The sequence below is a fragment of the Protopterus annectens genome, chromosome 1.part0, assembly GCF_019279795.1.
Source record: "Protopterus annectens isolate FY-2018-M chromosome 1.part0, PAN1.0, whole genome shotgun sequence".
Lineage (NCBI taxonomy): Eukaryota > Metazoa > Chordata > Ceratodontiformes > Protopteridae > Protopterus > Protopterus annectens.
The window spans coordinates 376309046-376334555 of record NC_056725.1 but is presented as its reverse complement, the minus strand read 5'-3'; the positions used below and the strand labels follow the sequence as shown (position 1 = coordinate 376334555).

The 25510-nt window shown below is 36.7% G+C and overlaps 1 protein-coding gene across 1 annotated transcript in view; it reads right to left on the bottom strand.

The window, feature by feature from the left end:
• Window positions 1–3931, bottom strand: part of KCNK12 (potassium two pore domain channel subfamily K member 12) — a 63776-nt gene extending 59845 nt beyond the window's left edge. The window contains exons 1-2 of the mRNA XM_044082629.1: window positions 3902–3931; window positions 1925–1952 (exon numbers count right to left, since the gene is read on the bottom strand). Of these exons, the coding sequence (XP_043938564.1) occupies window positions 1925–1952; window positions 3902–3931 (58 nt within the window). The remainder of the gene's footprint in view (window positions 1–1924; window positions 1953–3901) is intronic.
• Window positions 3932–25510: the final 21579 nt, after the last annotated feature.

Sequence of the window (25510 nt, the reverse complement as noted above, 5' to 3'; positions counted from 1 at the left end):
TATTTTACATCCAGCTGAACTACCACCAACTCAAGCAGATAGGATCTCAGTTTAATGTCTCATCCAACAGACAATACACTTGAGAGAACACCGCTTCCTTTATGCTGCACTGCAGCATCAACACTCCATCTTTCAGAAAGGGAAATAGAACCCACAGCCTTTTGCACTAAAGATGAGTGTTGTACTTGTGCCACTGACAATGTGGGTGTGTAAAGTCTGTTCCTGATATTTGGGTCTTTGTCTCTGATTTGAGGTAAGTCATTGAGAGGGCAAGGGGGGATTGCAATGAGTTTCACTGTAAGGTTTTGACAGTAGTGAGCTGAGATATATTTCTGGCCCATTATTTATGAAAGTACTCATTCACTTGTTCTCAAGCAGGTATTTGAAGTGTACTGTCATGCAAGTTGCTGTAACTGATGGTTTTGTGTGTGTGTGTGTGTGTGTGTGTGTGTGTGTGTGTGTGTGTGTGTGTGTGTGTGTGTGTGTGTGTGTGTGTGTGTGTGTGTGTGTGTGTGTGTGTGTGTGTGTGTGTGTATGTGTGTGTGTGCACGCGCGCGCTTGTGTGTATGTTTTCATAAAAACTTGATTCTTGTAATTCACTGTAGTTATGGTGTGAAGGAAGGAACTGATTGTAGTAAACAGGAACATCATCATATGAGCCACGGTTTTGGTGGCCTTGCTTTGTTGACTGTTGACAATGTACTTTATTATCTGGCTATGAATAAACTGGAGAGCAAGAAATCTAAGAGTTTTATGCTAATAGTTCAACTGTGAATACATTTTTCATTAACTGTGCTTTTTGCAGGAAAATGGGTGTGAAATGCACTGTGTAGGTCTATAAAGGTTTGTCTAGCACTTACTGCAGAAGAGTAAGGCTGTGGGTTGTTTCTGTAATGCAGAGTTTGATTCCCTCAGCCTTCTTTTGTTTACTGTGTGACTCAGTCCCAGTCAGTTCACCAGAAAGTGCTATTAGGCTGCACCTGAAAAGGACAGTTGCATCCAATGGGATATTCCAGACTGTTAACAAATGCTTTGCACATCTGTCTTTTAAATTCCTATACCCTTCATATAGATGCTAATTAGTGCTTCACTATTTCCTATCTGACTGTGAGTCGCAGCACATCTTGTAGTGTGAATTTCAAGGGAAGAGAGTTTACTGTTGCTCATGCTAAGTCGCTTTTCAGTGTGAGATCATTTTGTTCAGCAAATGGCTGTCAGTGTTTTAGTTGTAAAATCTGAAATAACAGTTTTTAATTAAAGTTGAATCTATGTGATCATTGTAAGGTTAAAAAAATAAACATTATGTGTACTGACAGGTTTATGGTAATTTAAGAGTGGCAGCCAAATAATGGGTAATTGGTTTGGTTGTGGGGGCATTCCATTTCACTTTCTGTGGTTCTATTTGACTATGATCCAACTCTGGCCACCCCCACACCATCCCCCTAAAGACAGGCAAGCCAGGTAAGTCATGTCACTCCTCTCTTTTTCCTACTAATCAAACTTAGGTCACCTAGGTCATATTTAGGACTTTATCCTCCAATGCCGGCAGAGCTGTTGTGTCAAAAAGAATTACTGGAAATGTCTAGGCCAACCCAGCTCTTAACAGAATGATGTCTAAAACATCTATGGAGAGATATAGTTTCTATAAAATGTCTTTGGTTAGTTTATTTATCCTTTGTTGATTGGGTTAGTTCCACTAGTCTCATAGTCTCTTTTCAGAGGAGACCTGAGTTGACATGGGATCTTTCACATCCACCTGAGCTACCACCAACTCAAGCAGATGTGACTTTGGTTTAATGTCTCATCCAAATAAAGACACACTGAGGAATGCAGCAACCCCCCCATGCTGTACTGCAGTGTCAGTAATACAATTACCTGTTGGTGTAGAACCCACAGCCTTTTGCGTCAAAAGCAAGTGTGGTACCTGTTGCACCACTGACACTGTGCAACCTCTAGGACATGATCAGTAGTGTGACTAATTATGGTTCTTTTATTCAACTTGGATAATAAGGAAAATTAATTATACCTGAGCTATTGAAAAATAAGATTATGAAAAGCTGTCTGAGATGAATAATTTTTTTCCCAAATCCAGAGCCTTTTAGCCGTTTAATGATATTCATTTTTATTTCTGAATGTGACATGTTGTTGAACATGTTTATGCTTAGGGGGTATCCGGGTGTTTTTTTAAATGACATCAGAATGAAAGTAGTCACAAAAAGGTATCTTGGCATATATACCCCCATTTTAAATAATACTGGTGAATTGGTAAGAGCAAATAATGTGGGATCTAATACCAACGAGGACTTGATGTGGGCTTTTTTTATTGCCACCTATGCTTCGGATAGTTCAGCTATAGTAGAGATGGTTAACAGAAATTGGAGGCTTTTTTTCACTGACTCTAACTTTATGGAAAATGTCATAGTTTTCCTATTATTACTTATAGGAAGGATACATCCTTTAAATATTTGTTGGAAAACAAAACAATTTTGTCATTATTAGATTCCACAGAAAAGCACAAACATTTTAACCACACACAAGGCAAGGTTGGAGCTGTAGTTCACCAACAGTTTATTGCACCATAAAATAAAAGAAACATAAGTGCTTTCATTATATAAAATATATAACTTTGTCAGTTAAAAGCCAGCATTCAAATAGGCACATATTTGCATTATCACATGACAAACACCAATTAATGAATTAATGCAGCAATGTATAAAAATGTATAAAAACAGTTAAAAACACATATACCCACTAGTAAATTCCCCAGAAAAAAAAAATATATATGTTTATGAATATAATGCATAAATATGAAAAAACACATATTTTAAAACCAACTAAAAATATAAATATGTGTGTATAAGTCCATTAGTACATATTTGTGTGTATAAATCTATACTATCTCAGTTCTGCCTTCATTTTTAATACACATCCTATAGATGCAATTTCATTTAAGCCTGGGAACCCCACTGCATCCAGGCGCAGAATCCAATACAGCTCACGGTTCTCCAAGAACAATTGCCAGGGACCACCTCTTGTATTCTTTTGCACTTGTTCAATTATAATGAGCTTAAAGTGGTGTTCAGGGAATTCCAGAATATGTCTATATAGGGCATTGGTAGTTTTTCCCCCGTATATCATAATTATGCTCATAAATACGCTGCTTCAACATCCGCTCCGTCTTGCCAATATAAAAAGCAGGACAGGCCTGACACAATGCCCCATAGACAACTCCAGAACTATTACAATTATAATGTATTTACAGTGGTGGCATCTCCCACATGAATACATGTACCTATGTTTTAAATCATCATGTTGTCTACCAACTTTTTTTACCAAGTTTTTGATGTTCAAACCTCTTTTCCATACTACACATCAATGTGGGTGAGCTTTTTGCTATTAATGGGTTAAATTTTAGAGTGAAGGACTTTTTCAGAAAGTGGATTCCTTGGCTTTGGAAGTGCAGAGTTTTATGAATAACCTTCCTAACAATCCTCTGTCTTCCTTGGATTCTCATGTTTTGGCTGGCAGCAGTGGTGTACAAAACAACAGGGGTATTATTGTGGAGCAAGGACAAGGACATGGTAATCAAACTCCATGTACTGGGTTGTTAGAACCATTGGAGAGTATGGATTTGAGTAATTGGCTGCAACGTGGCACTACATTTTCTCAAAATACAGTCAATAATAACAATAGAACATTCAAAGATAGTCTGGACTTATTTCACTATCAGCTTCTCAAAATCCGTAAGTTACAGACTGAAAATGCATATCTGTGTGAGTGTATTAAAAGTAAACAAGTGCCCAAAGAGCTTAGGCAGTGGAAATTTCCAACCAGACTTGTAAAAAACTCTCCGTTGCATCAAAAATTGTTGTCACTGTTTGACCGGCACAGATGTGAATACCTGGAAGTCCTGGTTAAACTCAATGGCCATACTATTGATGAATTAACCAAAGAAACTAAAGATCTTGATGTGACTATCACTCGTGATTTGTTGTTTGCACAAAACCAACTTGAATATCAACATATGTTTAACAACATTGATAACATCATTCAGAACATTAAACTGCGTAAAATTAATAAATTACAATGAGACACTGATGACTATGCAAATAGGAGGGCATACCCTCAGCCACCAAACTCACAAGAATGGGGTCAATGTCAGAGAATGCATACAACCAATGAGGATGGTGAATCCTCGAATATTCATGAGGATGCCAATACCGGAAGGGATGTCCCTTTAGACGAAGGAGGCCTGAGACACTTGCAGTGGATCAGGGAGAGGGAGTACAACAACCAGAATCAACAGAATGGCTGGGAACCTCAGTCATTTAGGAACCAGCATGGATTCCAGCAGAGGAATTTGTCGAACCAACGGAGGGGTTGGAATCGGAACCAACAGCGGAAATGATGAACTTGAGAGCAACAGTGGGTGATGATGGACCTCGTATACTCATTAACAATACAGGTGACTTTAAGGTCTTTAATTACAGCTCTCTGGACTATTCTGTTGAGATCGCAAATTTATTTGCAAAGGGACTTACCTTTGTTCCTGCTGTTTGTTCTAATCTCCCACAACTCATTTAAATCTCAAGTTGTTTACCAGGAAAATGAACTTTAATATTGTATTCAACAACAGTAATAGGGCTATTCAAAATTAATTGAGACCTTCCAGTGTGTGTGTAACCCGCCCATGCATTCTACCCTCCACTCCTTTGAGCAAATGTGTGAAATGGATTTTAGGCATTTATTTAAATCTCCAGTTGTATACCATAAGAATTTAAAACCAGCTGAACTTGACATTCTGACTATGGTTTGACAACAAAAGATTAGAATTGTTCAACCTGACAAAGGTTGGGTGGTTGTAATAATGGACATGGAGAATTATATCCAATGTATATATAACATTCTTTTCAGTACCACTTACTGCCAAGTGTCTAGGAATGAGGTTAACATTGCCTATCATAGGATTAACACACAATTAAGTGACATGGTTATGGAAGGTCGCATCTCACTTGTTGAATTTAAATATTTAAAAATGAATGCCCCAGTTATTCCAACAATATTTGGGTTCCTTAAACTGCACAAACAAATTATAGAGCCACCATTCAGCCCCATTGTAGATGCCCGTAATTCTGTTACCTCCCCATTGCAAAATTTCAAGATACCAAACTGAAATTGTTATTAAGAACTGAGAAACATCTCTGTGTCGACTCTTGGGACTTTTTTGCTAAATGTAATGAGGTACAGTTTAACAAACAGTTTTTCTTTTTTTACTGTGGATGTAAAAGATTTATTTACTGTAATACCTCATGAGGTTGGCTTAGACTGGTTTGGTGAATTTTTATTTAGAAAAGGGATTGACCAAAATTCCATTAACACATATGTTGAAATGATGGAAATGGTCTTAAGAAATAATTATATTTATTTTGATGAGCAGTTTTTTTGTCAGCAGACCGGGGTTGCAATGGGAGCGGCTTGTGGACCTCTTTATGCGAACATGGTTATGTGTGAGTGGGAGCACACATTTCTTTTTGAACGCTCAGGGTTCCAAAATTGTATTCTATACTTGAGATACCTGGATGACCTGTTTTTTATTTGGAATGGGAACAGAGAAAGTATTGGCATTTCCTTAGATTATATTAATAATACATCCGACTTTTTACATTTCTCTCATAACATTGGTGAGGAGAGTATTAGCTATCTTGATGTTAAGCTTGAGAAGGATGTGATAAAAGGGAGATTTGTTTCTACCATATATAGTAAGCCTACCTATTCTAATGCCTTCCTTCATTTTGATAGTAGTTACCCATTGTCCCAAAAGAAAGTGGTTGTTAAGGGACAATTTGTCAGGACTGCAAGGATGGTATCAGATTTTGATTTATTTTCATCTGAGTATGCCCTTTTAGAGAGTGTGTTTAATAATATGGACTGCCCCATGGGCTTTGTGCAAGATATTAAAAGAGAAGTAATGGACAAGAGAAGATCTGGGTTCTATTCCCCCATTCTTGATGAAAAACAGCCATGATTATAATGTAAGTAAATGTAATTCAACTATTCTAGTAAACAGGGGGAGTACAGTTACTACTACTGATGGCAATTTCAAATTGTCCTTTATAACAAGATTCTCTGTGGACTCTAAATCGATCCAGGAGATTCTAGGGTAAAATTGGAAGGTTTTGTTGGGAGATGGGGAGATTAGATCTAGAATTAGTAACAAACCAGTTACTATATGGAAAAGAGGTTTGAACATCAAAAACCTGGTAGAAAATGTTGGTAGACAACATGATGATTATGAGCATAATTATGATACACGGGGAAAAAACTACAATGCCCTATATAGACATATTGAACACCACTTTAAGCTCATTATAATTGCACAACTCCAAAAGCATACAAGAGGTGGTCCCTGCCATTTGTTCTTGGAGAACCGCTTATTGGATTCAAATTGCATCTATAGGATGTGTATTAAAAATTAAGGCAGAACTGAGATAGTATAGATTTATACACACAAATATGTACTAATGGACTTATACGCACATATTTATATTTTTAGTTGGATTTAAAATATGAGTTTTTTCATATTTATGCATATTTTCTTAAACAGATATATATATATATATATATATATATATATATATATATATATATATATATATATTTTTTTTTTTTTCTGGGGAATTTACTAGAGGATATATGTGTTTTAAACTGTTTTTATACATTTTTATACATTGCTGCTTTAATTCATTAATTGGTGTTTGTCATGTGATAATGCAAGTCATATATATGTGCATGTTTGAATGTTGGCTTTTATCTGATGAAGTTATGTATTTTATATAATGAAAGCACTTATGTTTCTTTTATTTTATGGTACAATAAACTGTTAGTGAACTACAGCTCCAACCTTGCCTTGTGTGTGGTTAAATTTTGTCATTATTCTTCTTATAGAATGGGTACTTTTATATGTGGCAGGTGCCCACAGTGTAGTTTTATCATTGGGGTGACAGTTTTCACAGAAAAGGTGTTGAATACAAATTGGAATTTCTATTGTGTTTCTCACAATGTGGTATATCTACCTAGTGTTTACAGTGTTCTACTTATTATGTTGGAAAAACATCTAGGAGACCAAGGGATCGTATTTATGAACATTTACAGATATTAAAAAGAAATAATCTACTGGTGCTTTATACAATCACATTTCTGTCTATCCCTCTCATAAATCTGTTTTTTAATTATTGACCAAATAAAGAAGGATCCCCAAGGTAGAATACTGGATGAGCATTTAAATTTAAAAGAACTGAACTGGCAAATTAGATTAAATGCCACCATCCCGCCAGGTTTGAATGAAGGTTACTCCTTGGCACCGGTTTTAAAATTGAAACATTATATGGCATGATGGCTTATATTTAACATTATTATTTTGTTTAGTAGCCGGATTGTGAAGCTGTAAAATGTTTTATTTAAGTTTTATTCAATATGTTTTAATATGGGACATGTTTTTTGAGTGTATTTGATTGCTGGTCTTTGCATTTAAATATAATGACCGGGTTAATTGGAATTAGTTCTGATGAAGTTCCAATACAGGGAACAAAAGCGCTTAACTTAATTTTGGATTAATAAAGAATTTTAACCTGTATTTCGGCTTTTGCAGTGGGTCGCCCTTTGTGTGTTTTCATTCACAGTTTGATATTGTTAGCACTATAAAACTGTGGGAGGAGTTAGTATCCTTTAGATGCAGAGCATTTGGGGAGTTAATAGCAAATGCTGTACATTTGGAATATAGGCAAATAGTCCATATTTAATACCAACATTTATTATGTTTAATTATGTTGGATAATCATGATAAATTTAGCAAATGTGGCAGTTAACAAATGTTCCTGAAAATGCAGATTTTGAAAGGACAAAGATAATTAGAAAAAAGTAATTTACAGGTGGTATTTGCTGGATTGTTATTTTGTCATATGAAAACAACAGCTATGGAATTAATTGTTTTGAAATATTTGAGAAAGATCATAAAAGATGTTGCCTGCAATGTATATTTTTGGGAAATATTTATTTTAGTAATGGACCAGCTTTTTACTTGTATGATAGACATCTCTTCAAAATGATGAAGCAAAATTTGTACCATTATCTACAACTGGCTTCAATTTTTCAATGATTTTATTTAGTCTCTTATTCAAAGAAAGGTTTGGGTTATTATAATAGTGTAATATCAAATACCGTATGCAGTTTGGGTCTAATTTCATGCCTGTTTTAATTATGTGTGTTGATGAGGTCATAACAGATAAAATAAATATTTATAGATTTATTTAGATTAGGTTTGTGAATAGAAAAATTGTTAAAGAATAAACCACCTGCAGGATGGCTGGTATAGGTGTGGCACAGTAAAAGAAGAAAAGGTTATATATTGCCTGTATAGTAATAACAGTGTATTGGATGCTAATTAGCAGACCAAAAAATACTATTATTACTAAAGATGGTAAAAAAGCAATGGCTCCAGAAAAGTTATTAAGAAGTACATAGGGAGGGGACAGCTTTGAAGAGTGGGAGTTTTACTATTAAGAGGTTTTAAAAGAATAATAATTATGAAAAAATTAATAGAAGAGTTAATGTGCAAACTGAAGCCAGCTATTAATAAAAGAAGAAAGCAAATATGGTTAGGAAAGTGAGGTACATTATTGTTTGTAGGAACTCAAAGCAATAGGAGTTCCATCATTGTTTATGTTGTTAAAATAACTGTAAAACAGACTCCCAGAACAAGTTTACTTTAAGGCATAACATCTACCTGAAATGGGAATGTAATGCTGGACATAACTAATTTAAATCCTTCTGCTCAAATAGTGTCCAGAATTTAATATTCAAATTAGTATGGGAAATAAATCAAATAGTTTTCTAAAATATTTAGAACCACATTAGCTTATGTATGAAAACAATTTTGGATTGATTAAGATGGCGATCATAAAACTCATCTCTGATAATCTTAGTGTAATGCTTTCTAACACCTGAGTCATGGTCATGGACATAGTATTATAAAAGTAGACCAAAGAACACCAAGGACATGAGGTTTTGTTAAGCAATAGCTTAGTTAAGTTCCCCACAATGATATTGTTTCTACTGAAATGACTCTGGCCATTTTAAAGATTATCACCATGCATATCATTTAGGTGTTCCTGAGTATTTAGAGATCTGCACTTTAAACCATGTTATAATAATTTAAAGAAGCTTACAGGAATTTTACAATGCTATTTACCTGTTTCTCCAATAGGGGATAGAATTCATAAGTTTCCCTAATTTTAGCATATTGGTCAACAATTTTGAGGGCATTAATCTATCATGACAGTAGGCTTGCATCACTTTGATTCTAAGCTGATAAATTCTCAGTATGCCATGTTATTAGTTTAGCCTTTAGTAGATGGTACAATTTTTGTAGAGGTACAGACCCACCCTCACCTATATGGCAGTTTAGTGTTTATGGCTTTAAGCTCATTTCCTCGTGATAAAGTTTTTTTTCTTAGCACTTTGATAGAAGACAATTTGCTAATTAATGCACCTCTTATGATAGCTCTCAGCTCAGCTGATCTTAAATCATACTGAATGTCCTGTTTACATCATTCCCTGGATGGGCAGTCATGATCTCAGTTATGTTTGTTTGATTTCTGAATCATGGAGGAGGCAGAATTAAAAGACCATGCCAATCAAGACACAAGTTCTTGCTAGAAAGATAATTCCATATTGCCAGAAGACTGATTTAAGACATACATGTGGTCCACTCATAGATTAGAAATAAAAAAGCACATCAGCTTTAGACCACAGTTTGTACTGATGTGAAAAGAAGGAACATTCCTAATGATGGAACAAGAATTCAAAAATTCTCTGACGGATACTAAATAAGCTATAAATTACTACAGCACTCAACCTTCCCCTTTACCTAGAGGAAAACGTTTTTGTACTTACTTTCCTCACTTGCTTAGAGAAAAACAGCTCTTATACTCACTTTTCTCACTTGTCTTGAGGAAAATAGTTTTTTATTCAGGCATCTTCCAAAGGACAGCTCCCACTGTTCTCTCCAGCCTATCTGATGAAACTGGGCATCTTGGGGCAATGTAGCAGTTGCCTCATGTACACAGACAACCCTCTCCTCCTACCACCCAACACCACAACCTGTGAGAGATGCACTTATCCAGCCAAACTGGAGGTAAAGATCTCTCCAACCAAGAGTGAATTTGACAGTCAAGAGAAGAAGGTAAACACTTGCACCACACCACACTCATTGCATAGTCCCACTAAACCTACACCACCAAAATCCACACATAGAAACACAAAAACATTTGTGGAGGCTCTCAATAATAATCTGCTCAAGCAACAGAGACCTCCAAAGCAGAAAAGCAAGCAACCTCCACCCCCCAACACAACCTAAATGACACATAGCCCACAGACTCAGTGTGCCAATAAACCACAGCCCATAAGGCAAAACAACGTACCCAACACACTAGTCATAGGTGATGCTATAGTCAGGTGATGCTATAGTCATTGATGTTCCACTCACCAGGCTAAACAAGGAGAAGGTTACTGTCAGTTGCCTGTCGGGTGCCAGGATCCGTCACATAACCCACGCACTCAGGCCACTCCACAACAAGTACAAATATGACTCTGTCATTGTCCATGTTGATGTAAATGACCTGAGACGTACCTCCCTGGACTACATGAAAAGAGACATGGAAGAGCTCTCCGATCTTGTTGCCCAGGCAGGTATGACCCTAACCCTGAGTGGCATCCTGCCATCACCCAGAATGATACCGCAGTACAAGGACAAAATGATTGACTTCAACAATTGGCTAAGCTTCTGGTGTCATTCTAAGGGGATCCAGTATCTGTCTGCTTGGGACGACATGGTCAACAGACCAAGATGCTTTGCCAGAGATAGCCTGCACCTGTCGCCCCTGGGATTCCGGATACTGGCTAAGGGGCTTGCCGCCCCTATAGTGCCTTTTTTTAGGCAAGGTTCAAATGACAAATTCACCACCGTAACAGGAAAAGGTAAGCAAAAACTGAGGGTAATGCTACTCAATGCTAGAAGTCTAAATCTCAAAATGTGCTCACTCGAGGCACTCCTTAAAATGGAGAACATCAATATCTGTGCAGTGACTGAAACCTGGTTCAAGGCTCTAGAGAGCACCCCTGCATTACCAGGCTATAACGCATACCACACTTTTCAGCCATCTAACCTGGACCAAAACAACAAAAGCGGAGGTGTATCCATATTCCTTAAGGATATCCACACCTCCAGGCTAGTTGCACAGCATAATGCATCCAAGGCTATCCAAGTGCAACTAACTCTGGTCAAAATTGCAATCCAAATTGTAGCTTGCTACAGATCCCCTACCATGCCTCAGGATTCCCACTACTCTTTTCTTGATATACTGGAAAGTATTTGGGTTCAACCAAACACCCTAATAATGGGTGATTTCAACTACCCCACCATTAACTGGGAAAACTACTCATGTACCAACTCCTTCACACAACACTTTCTGGAATTCATAAATTCCAATGCCCTGGATCAACTTATCCACACCCCCACCAGGGACAACAATATCCTAGACCTAGTCATTACCAACATGAGTGACCGGTGTTCCACACCTGAAGTCAACTCCTCATTGGTCAGATCCGACCATAAGCAAATCACCCTAGATATCAGCATCCCACCCCCCACCCACCATTAAGGAAACCATGGTAAACAATTTCTCCAAAGCCAACTTCGTGCTTCTTAAGACAGAAGTGGCAAACTTCATGATACCCATGCAGATGAACAATACAGTTACGACTGCTGAATCCTACACAAATGTACTTTATAAGCACTTACATGAGTGCATGGATCGTGCTATCCCAAACAGAACCAAGACGCTATCCTCCAAATAAAGGAAGCCAATCTGGTGGTCCCCTGCCATAAACAAACTGTACAACAGAAGGAAGAAACTGTTGCAAAAGAGAGTAAAATTCCATGAGTGGAGGAGCTCCCTGGTCAGCCTCAGTAAGAAGGTGAGATCCCTTATAAGATCCTCCAAAGCTAGCTACGAAAACAAAATCACCATTGATTCTAAGGGCAACCACAAAGCATTCTATAGCTATGTCAAGAATCTCAGTGGGAACAACCAGATCTGCTCTGAGTTACAGCACAACGGCATGAAAATTACATAACCAACTGATATTACCAACATCCTGGCAGATAGGTTCAGTGCTAACTTTACCCCCCTCTCATCCCTTAAAGGGCGCATATCTATACAGGAGGAATGCAGAGTCCCTGTAATCACATCTATGCAGGTAAAAGCTGCACTCTCTAAAACCAAAAACACAGCATTCATGGGACCGGACAACATCCCTGGCTGCATTTTACTGAACATCAGAATGAACTGGCTCCCCACCTAAGCACCATATTCGATCATAGTCTCACATCAGGCTTTGTGCCCACTGAATGGCACACAGCAACAGTTATCCCACTCCACGAAGGGGGAGCCACCATTGAACCTGGGAACTATCACTCTATTAGCCTGGTTTGCAAGGCCATGGAACGTATTATCAAGGTACTCATAAACAATGACATTGGTAACCTCCAAACTCTGGACCTCACCCAGTTTGGGTTTGTGAAAGGCAGATCATGCCTTCTGAACCTGATTGACTTCTTTGAGGCAGTCACCAAAGCCGTAGACAAGGGTAAGGTGGTTCACACAGCCTATCTTGACCTCACCAAGGCTTTCGACACCATCCCCCTTTCTGAAATTATAGCTAAACTCATTAAACTAGGTATAAATCCCTACGTCACAAGATAGGTTGCCAACTGGCTCACTGACAGAACCCACACTGTAAAAGTTGCAGACTCCAAATCTGACTTCAAACCAGTGACAAGTGGAGCACCACAGGGTTCAGTCCTGGGACCTCTCCTGTTTGCTATCTACTTCTCTGAAGTACAGGCTAACACAGAAGGCCTCTGGCTAACAAAGTTTTCAGATGACTGCAAACTAGGATCCATAGTTGAGTCCCCAAATGATGTGGACATCCTACAGAAGGGCCTCACTGAGACAGATGCCTGTTGTCAGAGGCATGGCCTCAAGCTCAATGCCAAATAGTGCATTGTCATCCCCTTTGGTAAAAACTCTGTACCCATGAACTACCACATAAACGGCAGTCTACTTAATGCTGAATGTGTGATAAGAGACCTTGGGATCCAGGTGGACTGTAGTTTCTCCTTTGATAATCACATCGCCACAGTAGTCAGGAAATCCTTCTGTGTGGCACACCTCATCACAAAAGGGTTCTCATCCAGTAAAAAAGAGGTCATTGTTCTCCTCTACTCGGCACTCATTAGACCCATTATAGAGTACAACGCTCCTTTTGGAATGTACCTCACAAGACATCTGCAGCAGCTGCAAAGGCCACAGAAGTACCTCACAAAGAGGATTACTGGCCTCAAACAGATACCCTACACTGACTGTCTCAAAAAACTCCAGCTTTACTCTGTAGCATATCACCTACTCTGAGGAGCTCTCTGTCTAACATATAAAGCTATGTTAAACCCAGAGCTGTTGGACATGCTACACCTAAAGAAATCCCAATCCCTCTGAGCTACACGCTCTAGGGACCTAAACCTTGTCACCACAATAAACAGGACATGCTGGAGGGATAGATTCCTGTCCCATAGACTTCCTATACTCTGGAACAAGCTACCCATCTATGTCAAGCAAAGTTCCTCATTTAGCAATCTTCAAGAAAAATCTTGATGAGTGGATGGGAAATAGGAAATACACCCCGGGGATCACTTCTGTGGCTCTGCTCAACAGGGACACAGGAAATTAACTTTCTTGGGTGGCGTAAGCCGGGCACAGGAAATTAACTTTCTTGGGTGACGTAGGCCTAGTACCTACCTATGAACCTATGAAATTAAAAAAAGGAAGCACATTTTTGTAGACAGATCATATGCTAGAGTATTTAAAGAAGAACATTTCTTATCAGTTGTGTAGTTGACTACTAAATTCCAATCTATGGCTACTATACAAGAGTGGAATATAAATATTCAGACAAACATTTGACTAGATTACTGATGGGGCTGACGTTGCCTTTTCCTGGGGAATTAACATAAACTATTAGGATCAGAAGTGAAACATGTTAAACAAAAGTCCTAATAGGCAGAAGCATCCTTCTGTATCTTAAATAAAATAAGAAATGATTGTGTCACAACTCAGCATGTTAACCAGGAACCAAAAAATAGAGCAGCCATACTGATAAGATGAGGTGCACCAGGATAATCCAAGAAGAAATAGTTTTATTATGTATACAGGTTGAATCAAACTTCATCAGAATCTCAGTGGTTGTTCTAACCTCCTGTGTCTGTTTTGGAAATACTAAATACTTCATTAAGGCTTTACCCCTTCTAGACTAAACAAGGTTTTATTTATTTTATTTATTTATTGCATTTGCTTACCGGGAAAATCCACTGGGCCTAAAAGAGACCAGAGGCCCAGGGAAAAAAGCTCCGACAAGAACATAGATGCAGAAAATATTAACATTAATCGGTACAAAAGTAGATACAGTGTTGCAGAAAGTGATTACAGTAATATATACAGAATATATACATAAAAGCAGGAATTTTGCTGGTTGCCAGATTAATTCAATCAGAGCGATCCATTTCACATTTCTAACAGACAACTGGTTAACAAACGGGAAGTGGTAGAAAAGTTATTTTATTTTAAATCTAGTATACAACTGAGTTTCAATAAAAATTACTACAAACATATAACTAAGTTACATGTGAGTGTGGTCTCTACCTAGACACAAATGTGCCATGTAGTGGTAATATTTTTGTATAGAATGCAGTAAACAATCACATGAGAGACTGAGAATCTTTCAAGGATTTTCAATGTAACTTGTTTGGCAACCCAAGTAATTCCTTAAACACCAAAAGAGTGAGTAACTAACTATGAACTGCAATATTTCTCAGTACCTTTTGGTAATTCTAGAAAAAAGAAAACAACCCCATCCACAACACTTAGTTCTGTTCACAAGATTTAATTGTCTTCACTTTATAAAGTGCAAAGAGAGTGCATACTCTCAAAACAGGCAAACAGATCAATAAACTACTAACTCTGTATGAAACAATGAATTAAACCCAAATAAATAGTGTCAAAAATACATAGCATTTGCCAACACTACAGATTCATAGCTAGAGCAAGCCTTGACTTGTTTGTAAGATTCCTGTTAAAAAGAAAACCTAACCAAACTCCACTTTAACAAGCACCGTGAAAATGAAGAGTTTCAAAAGGCTCTATGATATTATGCTGTACTGAGCAATCCTTGCCAACAAGGTTGGAATCTTCCATGCAGTGCCAATGATCATAGTAACCGATAATTTCTTGTAAACACACATATCTGTTTCAAAACTCTTAGTTTGTTAGCCCTTGATATTTAATCCAGCACAGGAAAAGTGCTAACTAAATACAGTGCATTATAAATTCAAGTATGCTTTCAACTTAGAAATCAGTAACTGACATTCATGTAGATGTTCCTGATCTCAGGAAAGTAAACTACATAATTTAATGCATGGCTAATAACAAGAATAACTTAAAAACACAAATAGTAAAAGATCTGTTGTGTATCTTTACCTAAACCATACATGTAAAAGATTACGTGTGAATCAACAGTTGATTAAATCAAATCTAGATGCTGACTTGAAATGACCATTGATAATATTTTAACACCAACATTATTTAATGGCAAGGAAATGTTCATAGGTTCATATTTTAAGCCTAGCCAATTATTCCTTGTGAGACTCAAACCCTGCACCTTGTGTTTGTAAGGCAAACACCTTAACCATTAGGCCACCCTCCCAACCTGTCTGACAATGATCTAAGTAATACTCATGTGACATGTATCTTACTATGAAGGTCCAGTATAAAAAGGGGACAGTAAACCAGGCCATCTGGGTAATGATGCTTCTGAGGGTGTCCAATAAATCAAGTTGTGGTTAGCAAGATTGGAAGAGCCATAATTATTAGAGTGACACCCCTCCCTGGCAGTAAGAGCTGCCAATATGTAGTATACCATCCTCCTCACACCATTAATATAGCAATGGTGTTCTCACCAGTCTAACTGCTGGGCTTCTTCCAACAGTGCAGCCAAACCCATGTGGTGATAAAGGCTTAGATTTTATACCAAAATAGTGTGTGTATATGTATATAAACCATGACCTGCATCAAAATCCTGTACTCAGCAAGTTAAGCTTTTTATTCAGAAACACGGAAATGACTGAGAATAGTTAATAGAAAACAGCCATACTATTTATGTATGAGATATTACCATATATAATTGTATGGGGATATTACCATATATAAATGTATGGAGATATTACCATATATAAATTGATTCCCACTAACCCATAGTGATTACAGCTACCATGCTAGTTCTATCAGGATAGGATAGCTACATGCACAAATCTGTAGCTGTCAATTTAGTACTAAGAAAGCAGGTAAGCATTTTGTAAACATCTGTATCAGTATATCCAGGGTCCTCCCACTTTAAAATGGAGAAAGAGGTGCCAAGACTAGTGATTACCTACCTAGGCCTGTCAGAGATCATAGGAATGTCCTGTTCACTTGCCTCTTACTGACGCCAGACCAGTCTGTAATGGAACAGATGAATTACTAATGATCTGTTACTTCATTTGCTCAAACTCCAGATGGCAGTTTCATGGAAAATTACTTTGCCTTTAAAATCAGTTCATGGTAAAACAACATGAACTTCCTGCTAACTGCAAAATTTAAAAAACTGTATGACCGCTACATAAAACATTTACTAAATTAATTATATTTAACTTCTTGGCACCTGCAGAATGAGATGATAGATGTTGACAGAGGCTGTAAGAAGCTGCTGAAATTTGTTAAAAAACTTGAGTTAATTGGGAGGCAAGGCAAAAATTTGCTGTATCCTTTCTCCTGAATATGTTTTAACCCATTTCAGCTATTCAATCATGCTTCACAATTGTACATATTCAGTATGTGATTACATTTTTATTGCACTGATCTTGATTTTCAGTCAGCATATCACAGTGTAAGAGCCACAGTACCATAATGCAACTCACACAGCCAGTACACAGGGAATCATGCAAACAGCACTCTCCTGCTCTGCCAGCATAAAGGAGTTAAAGACCTCTCCGTTCCATTCCAGTTCATACCAAGAAACTCATGTTATAATTATATAAAAGCAAATACTTTTAAGCTAGGGATAAGGAGGCATACAGAAGAGCCTCTTATACAATGGCCCCAACGTTTTGGTCATATGTTGTTTATAGTTGAATTTGACATAATTATGTCCTGTAATGTAATATCAACTCCTTCACCACATGGCCTTCCAGCTCAATTTTACTTGCATATCAATGATTAAATAGCATACTTAAGAGTAAAACGTAATACTGTGCAAAGTTATCATATCCCTTTACCTTGCACAGCTCATAGCAGAAGGCATTTTCTCTAGCTCAAAAGAAGTCCTCACATCCCTGCACTCTGCACTGATTAGACCCAACACTGAGTATAGTGCCCCCTTTGGGATGTACCTTACCAAGCTCATCAAGCAATTGGAAAGACTCCAGAGGTTCTTAACTAAGATGATTATAAGCTTGAAAGATCTATATTTCCAAGAGGGACTGGAGGCTATACCTCCATATTCCATATCATATAGGCTTTTTAGGAAATACCTGTGCATTGCTTATAGGGTCATAAGGGACACAGACATCCAAGAACTCTTGTACCTCCAAAATCAAATGGTCCTACTAACATTAGAGACCTAAATCTGCTGCAATATATAAATAAAACAAGATGGAGTGATTGATTTGTCATGCAGCATCTAAGCCATCTATAAAACAAACTTGTTCTCTACATTAAGTAGTGTGACACACTGTGTGACTTTAAAAAGGATTTGGATAACTGGATGTATATCCATAAATTCATCTGGAGATGACTCATCTCGCCTCCCTTGAAAAGGGAGGCAGGGCTTAAGGGTAGGTACCGGCAAGGTGGAAATGGTCTCACAGTTAAGTTGCTTTGCAACTCCTGTAAATTTATGATTCTATTAAATACATTATAGTCTTAAAGAAACAGTTAGTAAAGCCTAAATTGGATATAAAAAAAAACAATCAAATTATTCCCTGGCATAATCTCAGCTCACACACACTTACTTCAAAATGCCATAAGGAAGAACTTAGCATATCATATTATATCATCGTGAAAATAAACAACCTGTTTATCATCAGTTTATGTCCATCAGGAAGAGTTTGTCAGGTGAGCTATTTATGTACTGAAAGGAACAGATACCATATTTAGCAGTTTTCATGGAAAATGACAGTGTTTCATTTCATTGGCTCCTATAAGGAGTCATTTGCTAATGTACCTTTTTTAATATCCAATAAGTCTTTTTTTATAAACGTATTTATTAAATTATCACTTAAGACATAGGTAAACATACATCAACAGAAAAGAAAAACTATTTTAACATTCTTTTCATTTAAATACAATATACATTACATATATTTTCTTTGCTACTATCATCAGTCCAACATTACAAAATAATTACTGACTTCCTGTCTTTCCTTAAACTTCACCCCTCCTTCCGAACATTATTATGTATGTATTATTCCCACAATTTCCATATACTTTATGCAATTTATTTCTTCCCTTTTCTAAAGATCCATCTTCCAGTTCTTTTATCTCTTTTATTACATTTAGTACCTCAAATACAGTTGGTGTGGACTTTGATTTCCATTTTCTAGTAATTGCTTTTTTGTCATCCAATAGAATTAAACTTACTAAGGCCTTACTTTGTCTATGCAATTCAGATCCTATATTCCAGCTGGGTCAGGATCTTTGCTTTGGTAACACAACCATCACAGGTTCTTCCAAGATGTTGATGCATTCCCACCTTTTAAAATACTGTCTAAACAAAATCTTCTGGATCTTTATCACTTTCTTCCCTCCTAATTTCCAAACTTCTGCAGAAATACCATCTGCTCCTAGAGATTTTCCTAAAGACTGATTATACATCGCTGTTATTATCTCATCAACTCCTATCCTAACTGTTAGTTGTTGAGCCTCATCTAATGCTTATGTTGGCATAATTACAGCTTCTATAAAGATTTACATTTGTAGTCTTTCTTGAGTTCCACATTTCCCAGCTTTATATAAATTTTCATAAAATTTCCAGAATATCTGTAAAACTTCTAAAGGATCTCTGGTTATTTTTCTTGTTATAGCTTCCCTAAGTTTGGTGACAAAGCTTTCAATGTTCTATGCTAAACACTTCTGTGCTCTAGAGTTGTTATCACAAAATAGTTGCCTACTGCAGTCTTGCTAAACTCATGCATATTATCCAGATACTCCCTTATTTTGTCTTTAGCACTCTGCATTTGCTCCTCCTCCTCCTCTTGTTCTGTGAGATTCCCCTTATTCTGCAGTACTTTACCCTTTGTCAGTTCCTCCATGTAATTTCTATTACTTCTTAATCATACCTCTTTCTATTTTATTTCAACCCTATTTTTAAACTGTATTTTCATTTTATCCCACTCACTACCAATAATTTCAGAAGAAATATATATCTTCCCTAATAACTCTTGGATTAATTTCCACTACCTATTCCTTCTTTGACAGATGGTTGGGAAATTACCAGTGCCTTATTTTTACTTGCATTTTTATCTTACTCTTTTATTGGTGCATGATTACAAATATTTATTGGATGTGTGTTGAAGCTTTCAATTAAATGCACATGTTCCTGTGAAATATAATTTACATCTAGTCTAACCCAGTTATTGTACTATGGGAATGATATGTAAATAAGGTTCAAGTTCCTACTACCGAATTTACATCTTCCATACAAAACATTTTCATAAATTTCTTCAGAAATGTACTCTCTTTGGCTGTATTGTCCCTTACTAGGTCCCCTAATACACCCTCACTATTGCACATCAAATTCTAGTCTCCACTTATAAATAATATTTCCTGATGAAAACTTACTATTTCTCTCAAAATTTTCTTAAGCTCCATAATAACAGTTTTTGATTGAATATAAATACATGCCATTGTAATCCTCCTCCCTTGCCAATAGCCCCTAGCTACCACAAATCTATTATTTTTTTTCCTTTTTATCCCTCATCTATCACTATTGGAGCCCATCTAGCAATTAGTATAATTACCTCCTGTTTAACTCTGTCCCTGATATTCTGCTCAATATACATTTTGAAATCTTCTCTTTGCCAGATTAACATGCTCATTTCTTTCCAAAAGTGTCTCCAGCAACATTACTATTTGCACTCTGTATTTTTTAATATAATTCAGTACTCTTATTTTTTTGTTTTAAACATATTTATTGAATTATCAATTGTGACATAGGCACATTTACATTTATATACAAGTAATCAAACTGTATTAGCAAGCTAAAATTAACAAACATTATGCTTCACATATATTGCTATATATCATATATAACTGAAACAATATTACATAAATTGTTCAATTCATGCCCCTTTTTCTAAACAAGAAACTTCTTTATTAAACTATCAATCTGTACTTGTAAGGCCATTCATGCTCCAGGATAATATGGACAGCAAAGCCATCATAACAAAAATATATTGTTCCCACTTATTATACATAACATTTTTTTCGAATGTGTATGTCCAGCTTTTGTGTTACATACATATACCAACATCTGGCAGGCTGATATTTTGTACAGTTGTTTCTTCTCATCTACATTTGAACCTGTTTGACATTTTCAAGACTTTTTTTGAATGAAAACCCTCACAAAAAAAAAAAAAACTAAATGCAAAACACCCTCATCCTCTATTAACTTAGGACAAAATATACAACTATGTACATCTTTAAAACATGAAGTTTAACCCTCCAGAAGTGAATAATTGTCTCAAATTGATGGCTGCACCAACATGCATTATCTAACCTAAAATTAAGCTTACCATGTTAAAGTCCATACTACAGCCTGTGCTCCCACTTACACTAATTGCTGCCTGTTCTTTTCTTATCTCTGTTACCCAAAAAGATATGAAAAACAGCTAGTATGCTTTTAGAAAAAAATACATTTTAGCCCTGAGAAAAATTGCACTGGCTATCTTTAAATAAAGCTAAGTTGTACACTATTCTAATAGCTGCATTGGAGTACTAAGGCTGCTACAGAGGTTGTTACCTGTTATTCACTTCCCATAATTTTAAGATTAAATTTTTCACTGAACTGCTTGCTGTTGTAAGTTTAAATTGTGCATTTTTCTCAGCAAAGAATATTCCGAATTCTCAAGATTAACTGCTTGCACCTGCAGACAGTTTGTCTCCATGGAAATGTATTCATCAATGAGACTTTGTAAATTTCACTCAGAAAAGAATGCACCTGCTTCTCTCAGCTGTAGACATATTGACTCAACTGAACATTTGCCAGTGGAACACAAACAAGCTAGTATCTTTGTAGTTGTAAGAATCTTATCATTTTCATGACTCTCATCATTTTGTCTTATTTTTAAAGTCTACATGCTTACAACAACACCTATTTACAGCTTAAATGAAAGGTAGTAATCTAGACATTCAGCCTTATAAAATAAATAGAGAAAATAACTTAATTCTATATATAATATAATCACTGCACGTTTACACCCCACCTCCACCCCAGCAGCCAAATATCACATCCTATGAACATTAAAGATGCTTTTGTCCATCCTTTTTTCCTCTTGTTATACTGTAAAACCTATAGTTCTTACAACTAAAATATGTTTTTATTTTAATATCTTTAACAGATACAACAGTCACTGAAAAGACTCCCCCTCATTTAAAATACCCCTGACTACATATTACACAAAACTGTTTTACTATATACAACATGCAGTTTATATCATGAAATGCTTAATGCAAATACTAATTAGAACAATTTTTTTTACTTACTGTTACCCCCCCCTTTAGTGTCTTTCTAAACAGCAATGATATGGGGTATATGCTTTACAGTCCACCCACTAGTTTAACAAAGTCAACAAAAGTCCAATGTTTTTCAGGCACTTTTTTTTGCAAAACCATATTTCACAAATGTTATAAGATGCTTTATAATCTTCCATTTACTCAATAATTTCAGAGTTGATGGTTTTCTCCATGTTCATCTCCATCTCCCAACAGAAGACTTTGGTTCAAGTCTGAGGTACTCTTGATTCTTTTAGCTAACTACTGTGCATTTTTCTGTTTCTTAAGCATTTTCATTCAGAACATTGGGAAAGGTTTCACTGGCAAAGTCTCTCTGTGAATCTTACTGTCAGAAGAATGAACAGCAGTGTTCTCTTCCGCTTGCTGACTCACTTTTTTGTTGGATAAACCTTTTTATTTCTGCCTTTAGCCTGTTCTGCATCAGAAACACTTTGAAGACAGCTGGATACAGCAGTTTGAATCTCACACCTGCCTTTTGACATTCCGATTGCTGGGATACATTTGCTTCTCTTCTGCCTTGGGTGGAGTGAATAATCATTTTCTACAAACACTCTGCTGTCACTAGTTTCTAATACTTTGCTGTTCTGCCATAATTTGTCAGGATCAACTCTTTCTGCTGGTATGATTCCATTTTTACTAACATAGGTTTTGGTTGCTTTCTCATAGCCAGGTTTTCAGCATACATTTGATGTGCCCTTTCAATTAACAAGTCCTGCTGTGAAGTACCAGTTCAGCTGATTATTTCTGCTTTGATAAAATTAAAATCCTTCCAGTTTCTCTGGTACAGCAGAAAATCTCAGGGTTTTTCTGCCCTCTTTGTCATCAAACACTTTTTTACACAGTTCTTCTTGAGAAACATCATATTCAGCCAACCTTTTTTCATGTCAACCTCTTATTTTTACAGTTTTATTTTTTCCAGCCTTTTGTTGTTTGAATTGATATATTCTGCCAATGTTTCATTTATTTTAACCTCATCTGAGTACTTTTGATTTGTATTTTCTTCTAAATTACTGGAAGCCATCTCTTAAACCAAAGCTGAAGCTTGAACTGATTTTTGCTGAACAGCTGCAGAATTCTTCCCAGACAACGTTTTCTTTTCAACTTTTCTGGGTTGTGTGTATGGTTTAGCTTGGAGCAACATTAAAACGTTCCAAAGATGGGCTTAGGACTTATTCTGTAGTAGCATCAGCTTGTTAGTGAGAACTGTATTAGGGAGACCTTTCAATATCAATCTGCTCCTTCTAAACTTAACTTTCAGATTTAGTAATTTAAAATGGAGATTTGTTTTCGTTGTATTAGAGATCTCATAGATGTTTGTGCTCATAGAGTGGTAGTTGTCTTGCATGTCATTGGTATATGCGTAGCTGTTAAAACAATTATTTATCAGTGATGCATACTAACTTGCATTAAAGTAGACTGCAGCAATAATTAAATATTTATCATTAATGAAAGGATAATTCCAAAGCAGTGATGAATGTAGATTTCTTATTGTACTGGACATAAGATAGCTCTTCTATTAAAGCTTACATGTGTTTTTCTAGAAGCAAAAACACATTCTATTTGTATCCCAGATGTGATTGTTGGTGCATCCATGACACTATCCAGGCAAAAAAGGTATTTTCCAAGTTTTATGCCAAAATACCAGAATTTACAAAGCATTAAATGTATACTTAGAAAATTGAATATGTCAGGAAAACCTTTTCATTGCACAATTCTATTTCAAAGTGTGATGCATAAGTTGCCTAGTAGCTGTGTAAAATTACCTTCTAGGAGGGTATTGTACAATGATGGTACAATACTGCATGACCGACTGATAATAATATTGAAAAGTATTAAAATGATGAGGATATGTTTAGCAAATTAAATGTAAGCATTCCAAATAGGTACTATCAATAAGTGTGGACCAAAGTTTCAGAACAGCTATTGTATGGAATAATTTCATGAAAGTTGTAGTGTCACTGAGAAACTAAGTTTCAATAGATTTTATTTTTATTAGTTTATTTTATGTTTTGTGGTCCCTGTGTGAAATCTCATTTGTGATCAGTTTGTAGAATAACTGTGCCATAACCCAATTTGTGGTTCAGAATGTTAACAAATGGGCAAATTACTGTGTCATGGTAAAAAACTTTCAGAAAAACTTCCAGATAATAATAATTAATAATAATGATAATAATAATTGTGAGGATATTAGATATTCCCTGGGATTCATGAAGCTCGGCGCAAGGACAATGTTAGCCTTGCGCAGACCGTGTGGCGTAGAGATGGCACAGAAGCACCACATGCATATTAATGAAGGCGTGCTGCCGCAACGGCCACGTGCATAGCAAATGTGCGCGAGTGCAGGGGGCATGTCCAAGCGCTGCACGATGGCGTGAACATGTCGGCTGCATACGCGCAACCTAAAATGCTGACTAGTACAGCCTGCCTCTAATAGTAATCACTCCTGTCAGTGTCCGTGGATACTGAAATGTATGCAAAAAATACAAGACAGTTTTGCGAACATCAAAATAAAAAAGTAAACACAAAGGCACGTAGCTGAATATTGAGTCTCGTCCCTCGAACAAATGACATTTAAAACCCTGTTCCCGTATTCCATTGTAGTGCCGATAGTTATACCAAGTGGAAGCAAAACGCATCGTGTTAGCGCGCTGCCAGTTGCTAAGCCTAGCCCAGTGGTTAGGGTTACCACCTGTCCCACATTGTGAGGGACAGTCCCCCTCTAGGCAGTTGTGTCCATACCAAAACCATTATAAATGTCAAATGTCCTGCGATTGTAGGACATAATTATGTCCCACATTTCATGTAATAGTCCCATACAATACTTATTTCTATATGTAAAATACCTAAATGTTACAAGAAACAGAATAAGCAAGTAAACGAAACAGAATAAGCAACTAAACTGCTACAACAATAAGCTTACATTTAGGCATAAAACTAAAGTACTATCCTTTGTACTGACCATGGGTATGTGTTGGCCTGTAAAATCTGATGTGTGTCCAGAAAATGTCCCATCTTGGTCATATGAAAAGGTGGCAAAATGTCATAAGAAGCTGAATAAGCAACTAAAATGCTACAAGAATAAGCTGTCAATTAGGCATAAAAGTGAGGTCCTGTCCTTTGTACTGGCTGTGGGTATGTGTCGGCCTGCAAAATCTTGACGTTTGTAACAAATAAGTAACACTTTGGCCATTTGAAAGGCTGGCAAACATATATGTGTGTATATATATATATATATATATATATATATATATATATATATATACATAGGGCTGGCCAGAAGTGGTAGGATGCTAACAGTGGGAGTAACCTTGTTCATGTGCAAAATCTGACTTTCAAACGAGTACAGGGCTGTTCCGGTCCCCAGTCGGCAAGCCTAAACCCGGATGACCACATGATCACCCTGACAATCAAACACACATATGTGCCAGGACTATAGGTTTTGGAGGTCTGAATATCCTTGGAGTGAGTCAACATGCGGCACAGGTCCAGAGCAGTAGGGAACAGGCAATGGCGCA